The sequence below is a fragment of the Galeopterus variegatus genome, unplaced genomic scaffold, assembly GCF_000696425.1.
Source record: "Galeopterus variegatus unplaced genomic scaffold, G_variegatus-3.0.2 Scaffold3460, whole genome shotgun sequence".
Lineage (NCBI taxonomy): Eukaryota > Metazoa > Chordata > Mammalia > Dermoptera > Cynocephalidae > Galeopterus > Galeopterus variegatus.
The window spans coordinates 102,478-113,300 of NW_007729571.1; the positions used below are offsets into that span (position 1 = coordinate 102,478).

Genomic DNA, 10,823 nt, shown 5'->3' on the forward strand with positions numbered 1-10,823 from the left:
AATAACCAAGAAGAAATGGATAAATTTCTAGAAATATACCACCTACGAAGACTTAAGCATAAAATGACTAGACCAGATGCCTTCAGTGTAAAATTCTACAAAATATTTAAAAAAGAACACCAATCCTCCTCAAACTCTTCCAAAAGATTGATGAGGAAGAAATACTTCCACACTTATTCTTTGAGGCTAATGTTACCTTGAAAGCAAAGGCAGACCAAGAAAAGTCTTAGAGCAATATTCCTGATAAAACTAATGCAAAAATCTTCAACAAAATACTAGCAAAGTACATTTAAAAAGATCATACAACACAACAATGTGTGATTTATCCCTGGAATGCAAGGATGGTACAAACTATGAACATCAGTCCATGTAATACTCCAAAATAACAGAATAAAGAAAAAGCCCTGTGATGATCTCAGATGATGGAGAAAAGGGAACTGAAAAGAGTCAAGAGCCTTTCATGATAAAAACACTCAACACTGGGAATACAAGGAATCTATTTCACGATAATAAAGGCCGTATACAAAAAGCTGACAGCTAACATCATACGCAGTGTTCAAAGAATGAAAGCTTTTCCTCAAGGATCAGGAAAAATTAAAAGAAGCCCGATTGTCCTATTTCTATTCAAAATACAGTTGTCCCATGGTATCCATAAGGTATTGGTTCCAGGATCCCTGCCATACCAATATCCTCAGACACTCAAGTCCCTTACAGTTNTAGTAGTAGTAGTAGTAGTAGTAGTAGTAGTAGTAGTAGTAGTAGTAGTAGTAGTAGTAGATCATTATAACCAGAGCAATTAGATAACAAGAAAGAAACAAAAGGCATGCAGTTGCAAAGGGAGAAATGATCTCTGTTCAGATGACCTAATTTTATATGTAGAAAACCCTAAAGAGCTGTTAGCACTAATGAACAAATTAAAAGTTACAGGATACAAAATCCCCATGAAAAAATCACTTTCCTTTATATACAGTAACAATGAATGACCTGAAAAGAAAATTAAGAAAACAATTCAATTTATAACAGTATTAAAAAGAATTAAATACTTGGAAATAACCTTAACAAGGAGGGAAAGATTTGTACACAGAAAACTACAAAATATTGCTGAAAGAAATTAGAGAAGACACAAATAAATGCAAAAACATGCCTTGTTCGTGGATTGAAAGACTTAATAACAAGATGTCAATAATACCCAAATAAATCTACAGATTCAGTGAAATCCCTAGCAAATTACCAATGGCAGCTTTTGCAGAAATAGTTTTCATCCTAAAATTAATATGAAATTGCATGACAGCCTAAATAGCAGAACAAACTTGGAAAAAAAAAAAGTGGGAGTCTAAAACTGCACTGATTTCAAAACTTATTATAATACTGCCAATATCAAAACATTATTGTACTATCAATAAAGACAGACACGTAGACCAATGGAATGNAAAGAAACAGTCACCAGGACTTAGTGTTCCATTGCACACTAGGGTGACTACAGTTAACAAAAAATACATCGTATATTTCAAAATAGCTCGATGAGTAGATTTTGAATGTTCTCAACACAAAGAAATGATAAATGTCTTAGGTGATAAATACGCTAATTACTCTAAATAGATTATTACGTGTCATATATACATATATCAAATCATCACAATATTCTCCATAAATATATACAATTAAGTGTCAATAAAAACTTTAAAAATAATTTTTAAAAAAGGAACAATCACCAGAGTGAAAAAAACCCCTACAAAATGGGAGAAAATATTTGCACACCATATCTCTGATAAGAGGTTAATAACTACAATATTGGACGGGTCTTCAAAAAGTTCATGAAAGGATTCATATTATCTCTTAATTCCATTTTTCCACAAACTTTTTGAAGTACCCATGTATAAAGAAACCCTGCAACTCACAAAAGCAATAACCTGATTAAAAAATCCGAGAAGAAACTGAAAATACATTTTTCCAGAGATGATATACAAATGACTAACAATGAAAAATGCAAAATATCAGTAATAATTAGGGAAATGTAAATAACACAGCGAAATATCACCTCACACTCCCTAGGATATTTACTGTCAAAAAAGCAGAAAATACCAAGTGTTGGTGAGGATGTGGAGAAATGGGAGACTTCTGTGCCCTGTTGATGGGAAAATAAAATGGGGTACTACTGAAAAAAAGCAAAGGTTGAGAATCCCTAATATGAAAATCCAAAATCCAAAATGCTCCAATATCCGAAACTTTCTGAGTGCTGAAATGATGCTCACAGGAAATACTCATTGAAGCATTTCAGATTTTGAATTTCAGGATTAAGGGTGCTCAACTAGTATATATAAAATGTAAATATTCCCAAAACCGAAAAAATCCAAAATGTGAAACACTTTTCGTCCCAAGCATTTCAGGTAAGGGATATTCAATGTGTATCATGCTCCCTCAAATAATTCAAAATTAAATTACCATATAAGCCAACAATTCCACCTCTGGGTATATATCCGAAAGAACTGAAGACAGGATCTTGAAGTGGTATTTGCAAACCCATGTTCATAGCAACATTTAAAACAGCCAAGAGGTGGAAGCACTCCAGGTGTCCACCAACAGATAAATGGATAAACAAAATGTGGTAGATATATACAATGCAATATTATTCATCCCTAAAAAATACAGAAATACCTTTATATGCTACAACACGGATGAACCTGGAAGACACTATGCTGAGTGAAACAGTCATAATAAGACCAATACCGTATCATTCTACTTATATATGAGGGATCTAAAATAGTCAGTATTATACAATGAAAAGCAGAATGGTAGCTGCTGGTGGCTGTGGGTAGAGGAACAAAGGACAGAAAGTGAGTTGAAATACTCATTGTAATCAATTCAATCCAAATTCAAACAAGAGGAATAATGTGGTATATTTTAACTCTGCTAAGCTCATACAATGTAAAATATTATAAAATTTACCTGACAAAATTTTAAACAGGGACATAATGTCAGGGTCACTATTACTATACATATTAGCAGACACTGTAGTGAGTACGAATGAATACAAATTAATGGGCACTTATCCAAAACTAACAAATTTGACTACATAAATATCACCAGGAGAACACAAGCAATCTTATGGAGAAAATAAGTAAATGACCCACAGTGGAGAATGGCTTATACTGAAGGGCACTATTAGTAGCAGCAAAGTGTGGAAACATCCTGGCAGTGGCGTGGAGACCCCTGGAGGAGGTCACCAGCAACATAAGCAGCAAGTAAGAGCCAGAGAACAACAGGACAGCACCAGGCAGTGGGTTAACAGGGACCAGGTGAACATTACAGGAAATTCAGATGAAAATACAGACGGGAAACAAAACAGTCTTCGTGTATGAAACTAAAGAATGCAATTTCCAGAACTTCAGAAATTTGGCAGAAAATATAAGTGATATAAACAACAGTGGAGAATAAGTCCACGAAGTACATATAATGGGCTAAGTCTACTGTAAAAGACTATGAAACAGTTAAAAATTAACTTAGAATACCACGATGGATGTGATGAATCTGAACAAGAAGAATAATTATTAGAAAACGACATCGGTTTCAAGAAAAAAAGTGAAATTTAAACAATATCCCCTAGTTATATTTAGAAAATTAAAAACAAACTATGGAAAACGCAATGAGTGTTAAATAACTAATTACAGCAAGGCAATTTAATGGTATTTCTGTGATTAATTAAAAAATCATAATAAAAAGAGTATATTCTTGAGATATCGAAAATTCCCAATAAAAAAAATTCCCAATTTATATACCGTAATACACTTAATTTGACAAAAGCAGCAAGGCAATTTAATGGTATTTCTGTGATTAATTAAAAAATCATAATAAAAAGAGTATATTCTTGAGATATTGAAAATTCCCAATAAAAAAAATTCCCAATTTATATACCGTAATACACTTAATTTGACAAAAGTATATTTTGGACTGGCAGTTATCTCAGTAAGGTCACGGGTTCAGATCCCTGAACTGACCAGATGCCAAAAAAAAAAAAGTGTATTTCAATGGTAAGTACTAACTCAGTGAAACATCAAAAATATAAAATTGCTGATTAAATAAATAAAAATCAAGTTCATTATAAAATATGGAAATGTACAAGATGAAATTAGCTGTGGCTTTGGATCCCAGAAGCAGACAGCTGCCCCACCCCCCAAAAGAAAGAAATTAGCTTTGGCTTAACCAAAGGACAGTAGACTTAAAAACAGAGGCATCATTCTCGTGAGATATGTTCCCCGTGTAGAACAGAGAATTAAATACAGAATCTTTATGTTGACTGTTTCTGCGTTCTGTAACTTACTCCCCAGTTACACGCACCAGTGAAGTGTGGAAAAAGGAGAACTGAAGAATGACTGAGGGACCTTGTGAAATAAGAAAAATGTATACCGGGTTCTTCCCCAGTTACTTTTTTTTTTTTTTGGCAGCTGACTGGTATGGGGATCCAAACTCTTCACTTCCCTGGTTACTGACACAGAGCTCCAAATCCCTTGGAACTTCCTGGGTAAGAGGAGCACGATTTTCTTCTAATAAGGCAACTCTGGTAGTCACCTGAATGGGGCTGGTGACAAGATTAGAAGCATGAAACTTTCAGCCCCACCCCTCATTCTCCATAAAGTGGAGAGAAACTGGAAATTGAGTTAATAATTCATCATGCCTACATGATGAAGCCTCCATAAAAATCCCTGAACTACAGAGAGTTCAGAGAGCTTCCAAATGCTGAACACACAAAGGTGCCCAGAGATGTCATGGAGGCTCTGAGCCCCTACTCACGTACTTTGCCCTGTGCATCTCCTAATCTGCCTGTTCATCTGTATCCTTTGTAATATCCTTTATAATAAACTGGTAAACGTTGTGTTTCCCTGACTTCTGTGAGCCATCTTAGCAAATCAATCTAACCCAAGAATGGGCTTTTTTTTTTTTTTTTTTAAAACTGGAAGGATAGGTGACGGTCTACTATTTGTTATGAGGTCTGAAGTAGGGGGCAGTCTTGGGGACTCATTCCTTAACCTGCGGGTTCTGACTTCAACTCCAGGTAGACAGTATGAGAAATGAATTACGGGACACCCAGTTGATGTTCGCCCCAGATTGGTTACGGGTAAAGAAAATTCCCACACATTTTGGTGACCTGAAGTGAAGTGATCTGTGTGGAATGGTTGTGAGAGTAGGAAAAACACTGGCTTTTCCTGTCTCAAACAGGAATTTGATTTGAATAAGCAGAGAGGGCTTGAGACAGCTCCATGCAGTTTCTGGGGCCCCAGACATAAAGGAAGAGAAGCCAATGTTTTCACACCTCCTCATTTAGGTCTTCCAAGTACAAAAATGTGATGAAACCTTAATGGATCAAGGTATCAGGACCATGGAGGCCTCTGCTTTGATCTATATGGACAGAGAGCTGAGCATTGGATACAATCAAGACCAGAAGGAGAGATCAAGAAGGAAACAGACATCTCTGAAATGGCCTTCCCTATGCTGCTTAAGAATCAAGGAAACAAAGAGTTCATAAAAGCCAGATGACAAAGTTTTTAAGAAAGCCTTTGCCTTTGTTTCTGTTTGAGCTGCAGCACCACTGGAAGGTGAAAAGACAAACTATTGCACTGCTGAAGAACAGAATGAAAAGTGGGGGACGAGAAAGATTTCCTTTGAGAGCTCATAGAAAATAAACTTTTGTTTTCCCATAAACCTCTCTCCTACTTACAAAGAGTTTCCCAAATACTACTTAATGGTGGGGCTTCCACTCTGCCCATCTGAGCTCTTACCTGTGTTCACACCTTTGATCCATTCCCACCCATTGGGGTTTCTTGCTATTTTCACTTGGCTCTTCACAGTCCAGGGCTCTTTCCCTTGCTCCAACAAAGAGATAACACTCAGGTCAAAAGGAGAGAATCCTGCTTATAAAAAGAAAGGAACATGATGTGCTGGGGCTTTTCCAGAAGAACAGCTATACGTTTCATTACAAAAGAAATTATAGATAGATCCAGAAAAATATTTCACAAATTCATCCTTGATTACCTCCTTCTAAATGCTTAGGAACACTGTAATATGCAGATATATGGCTCTCTTCCAGAAACCACTGAATCAAAAGCACAGGGGCAGAAAAAGGGAATTAAATATTCTAAAAGTCTGCCATGAGGTTTTATGCATTCTCTTAACCCACAAAAATTATGTAACATGAAGGGAGCACAACACCTAAAGAAAGAAGACAGTTAAAGTCCAGATGGCACATTATTGAAGCTTTTCATTTCTGAGTCAACAGGGCTTCAATCTCAGTCAAGCAATGCAGGGGCTCCCAAGAAGCACATGAGTGAAAATCTAAAGAGACACAGGGAAGATCCAGGCTTCAGGGGGAAGGTTATCCTCACCCAGGGAGACCAGGTTCCTGTAGTTCTCCAACATCACGTCCCTGTACAAAGCCCTCTGAGCAGGGTCCAGGCATTTCCACTCCTCCTGAGAGAATTCTATGGCCACATCCCTGAAAGTCAACAGTTCCTGTAATGAAAAACACACTTATCAAGGGGCTATGGGGAGAATTCTTATATTCACACAAAATGAGAAGAGAGTTATAAGGATGGATTTGATTGAAGTGAGCCTGCTGACAGATCCATATTATGGTATTTTTAGCTAGTTATGTGTCCCTAAATTGTGTTTTATTATACTTTTCCATAAGAGGTTATGATATCCTCTAAATAAGTGTGGAATTCTCATTTTTGTGGACAATATAGGAAACGCACGGATAAAAAAATCAACACAAGTTTATCTCTGCAGAAATGTTAGATACTGATATTATGTTTGGCATGCCAGGTGTTATTCAGTATCTAGATGAGATAGAGCATGAGTGGTATTTTCAGACATGACAAAGTCCACAGTGGCTTGAGAGAAAGAAAGATCAGAATCTAAAAACTGTGATGAGGACAGCAACAGCAATGACTGAAGTTTCTGAACACTTCCCGTGGGCTAGGCGTTATTCTAAATGCTTTACATATATTAACTCCTATAACATAATAGACTATGAGAGAAATATCTGTTGTCATCTTACCAAAAGACAAACATATCACAGACATTTTAAGAAATTTGCCTCAGGTCAAAGAGCTAAAAATGGCAGATCCAACACCTGAACCCAGGTGTCTAGAAATCAGAATAGAACATAAAGCAACCATCTGTTAAATAACAGATACAGTACAAAAAGTAAATTGACAGTCGGCTACATAACTGAGAAGAACTAAAACAAGTTTAAGGATAACAACATGGAACTGCAAAAAAGTTCCTTATGTATACACACACGCACACCCATACTAAGTTACTATTCATACTATTATCAACTCAACGTTATAGTGTAGAACAAATTTAAGGCCATAGAAAACACTTATGATGTAATTTCAACTATTAAAAAAATATAAAACTTGGACTGGCTGGTTAGCTCACTTGGGAGAATGTGGTGCTGGTAACACCAAGGTCAAAGCCTCAGATCCTTACACCAGCCAGCCACCAAAAATAAATAAATAAATAAAATAATAAATAAATATATAAGACATTTTAAATGATGATGTGTCTTGCATCCAAGCACTCATGCATGCACATCACACATACACACTTAATCAACTGAAAGAAGGAGTTGTCTCTCAATGACGTATTTTTTAGACGGTATTTGTCTTTGTTATTCTTGCTAATGTTCATGTCAGCATGTTTGGGACTCAAAAATGTACAAGTTTTACTTTATAAACATTATTGTATATTATGCTATTAAAAATAATGCTACAACATGAAAAAAACTTATATGCCAAACTCTATTAAATATCTATATTCAGAAATATAAATACAATGTTATCCTTTAAAATTTAGTTATGTAGGAATTAACAAAAGCCCAATGGAGTTTATAAATTTGTTCCACTAATGAAGCCATAACATATGATTAAAAAATTAACTAGTGGGCTGGCCAGTAATTAATACTCTTGGTTAGAGTATTAATAAAACTTGGTTAGAGTGTGGTGCTGATAACACCAAGGTCAAAAGTTTAAATCTCCACCCCCCCAAAAAATTAGTATTATATATTAACTTAACATATTATGATCGAAGAAAATATAAATTTCAGCAGTACATACCTGAAAAAATTACCAGATCAGATAATTAAAAATCAGGCCAAAAAGAAAATTTTGAAACAAAAAACCCCTGATATTAAGCAAGAACATCTTATAAAACAACTTGATCAAAAGTAAACACTGGATATATTTCTTCTAAATTAAGACAGGGAAAAGAAAGCTGGCCAGGGCTGCAGCCAATCACCAATGCACAGGGTACCTGAGCAGCAGCAAGTATCAAAGGAAAAATGTAGGAAAAAAAAGTGGGGGTGGGTTGGGGGGGAGGGCGATAGCTGGATGTATTGAAACTACTAGGTGACATGATTGCAACCTAGAAAAAAAAGTCACTTAAGTATAGCAATCAATAAGAATATATTGAAAACAAATTTTATTCTTTACCAGCACTAATTTAAAAAATGACACACACACACACAGATACACACATACACACAAAAAACATCCCACATTTCCCTTAGAAAACATACCATGGCATCTATGCAAAAGAAATTTCTAAACCTATGTGGGGAATTATACAATGCACTGAAAGAATGTTGTCAGCAGGATAGAGGAACAGGAAACCCTACACCCTACTCTCCCAGAGGAGAAAAGATTTTAACAATAATACACAAACCAACCTTTGTAAGAAATCCAGAAACCATCTTACGAGGCTCCTGAACCCAGAGAAGTGCCAAGCCAACCTATGGGAGCCAGTAGGAAAATCCACGACACCCATTCACCACAGCCTCTGCCACAGAATGATGTGGCATCATCGAGAAGAAACAACCAACTAATGATTTCTCCCAGGGGAGGGAAAGTATGGGAGCATCCATCCAACCTTCTGACTTTTCAGGGAACTGCCTGAGGGACAAGTTTATATCTTGCTTGAATATAAGCACTGAAAGTAACAGGGCACCAGGTTGGGGGGCACTGAGAGGGCAATCAATATAAACCAGTGTGTGCAGTAACACAGGCAGACTCTAGGTGGAGATCCAAACCACAGCTTACAGTGGCACCACCGACAACAGGTAAGCTTACTGGGTAGAAACTGACAAAACTGATCAGTCAGGGGATTAAAAGCAAAAGCCCAGGGCCGGCCCGTGGCGCACTCGGGAGAGTGCACCGCGGGTTCGGATCCTACATAGGGATGGCCGGTGCACTCACTGGCTGAGCGCGGTGCGGGCGACACCAAGACAAGGGTTGCGATCCCCTTACCGGTCACACACAAAAAAAGCAAAAGCCCAGAGAGGACACATCCTCAGCAAAGGCTTGAGAGGTCTCAAGAATCTCTTCCTGGACTGATTAGACAGCATCCTCCCTGGACCAAGCCAGACACACAAAACTGGGACAGGTGACTGAGCTTTTAATTCAGAGAATGTTCCAACAAGGATGTAAAAGAGCAAGTCATCCATGTTTCCTAACTTCAAAACATGTAAATTTTCAAAAACTTCAGGATAAAATATTGTAACAAACAGTTACTAAAGAATTAATTTACAACAGTGCCTCTCCTGGGAAGAGGTGAGGGAGGGTAGAAAGCTTGCCAGGAAAGGGGATGCTTTGCTTGTCAGTGCCAAAGGGGCATGTTTGTTTGGACTCTTACTATGAAACAAATATATAAGTAATATGACATTTAAAATTTTTTAAAAATTGTATTTAATATGAATTGGTGGGATAAGAATATCCTTCCATCTTTTCCAATGACAAAAAAGTTCTGCTCCAATCTGTGAGCAAAATTATTATGAAACACCTGCTGCATAAGAGACCCTGTAGGAAAACCAGTCGCCATGGGACCAATGTGCTGAGAATGGTTTAATAAGTCTGCTGCCATTAGACATTTATACTGATTTCATATTTGAAAATGGAAGACGGAATAAAAAAATCCTCTATCAATGATGTCTGTGTCTGATATCTGTGTCTGAATATTTCATTTCATTGCCAGTTATTAAGCGTTTGCAGGCAGAAACACAGTGACTCATTCCTTTAGCTTCAAATGCAGTATGAAATCAGAGAGAAAAGTTTTCCCCTTACTGGTTTCCTTTTCCAGAATTTACCAGGCATTTGTGCACATTAATATGTGATTTACACGTGTAGCTCCTCTAATCCTGGTCTACAGAGAGCAGACAGTGCATCCAGATATGGGCCCTAAACAATCCCTGCTGCCCAACAGCACTGACACCATGGGGACCACACCCCATCTCCAATCTATGTCTGGAAGTGAAGCTCTTCCCAGGACCATGCCCAGTGGAGCCTCTTCACAGGTTCCACGTCACTGGGTCACAGTGAGATGGAATCTAAGTGCAGATGAGAGGGACTGAGGGAAGGCATGGGTGAGTGCGAGCAAACATGTCAAGCAGAACACTTCAGAGAGTCAGAGAAGATGAGCAACTCCAATGCCCACATTTCAGAAAGGAAGGACACAGAACAATCAACCAAGAATATCACTTTACCTGAGTGAGAGCCATTCCTGACACCTTTACTTTCCTTTTCCTCTTCTTTTGGGCTTCTTCCTCAGGTACCATGAGTCTTTAGAAGTCAATCCTGAATGCAATAATAAACTTTAATTTTTATAATCAGCACACCCCCTTCCTGTGCCACAACCATATGCACAAGGAAGACCCACCATGTGGGAAGACAATCCTCTGCTGCCCACTGTACCAAGGGAGAGGCAGGGATGATAAACTCCTACAGGAAGGCCAACAAATGAGTTTCTCACCCCTTTCTTCAGAACTTGCTCCG

General features: G+C 37.5%; 1 protein-coding gene across 3 annotated transcripts in view; it reads right to left on the reverse strand.

Moving 5' to 3' along the window:
- The window catches only part of LOC103600780 (zinc finger protein 160-like), a 33,639-nt gene extending 23,033 nt beyond the window's left edge, over positions 1 to 10,606 (reverse strand). Inside the window, exons 1-3 of one of the 3 annotated variants that reach the window (XM_008585113.1) lie at positions 10,535 to 10,606; positions 6,378 to 6,504; positions 5,775 to 5,903 (exon numbers count right to left, since the gene is read on the reverse strand). In XM_008585113.1, coding sequence (XP_008583335.1) covers positions 5,775 to 5,903; positions 6,378 to 6,504; positions 10,535 to 10,606 — 328 coding nt within the window. Of the gene's footprint in view, positions 1 to 5,768; positions 5,907 to 6,377; positions 6,505 to 10,534 lie in introns of all 3 variants that reach the window. The other 2 variants (XM_008585114.1, XM_008585112.1) reach the window with 2 other exon arrangements.
- Between the last annotated feature and the right edge of the window lie 217 nt (positions 10,607 to 10,823).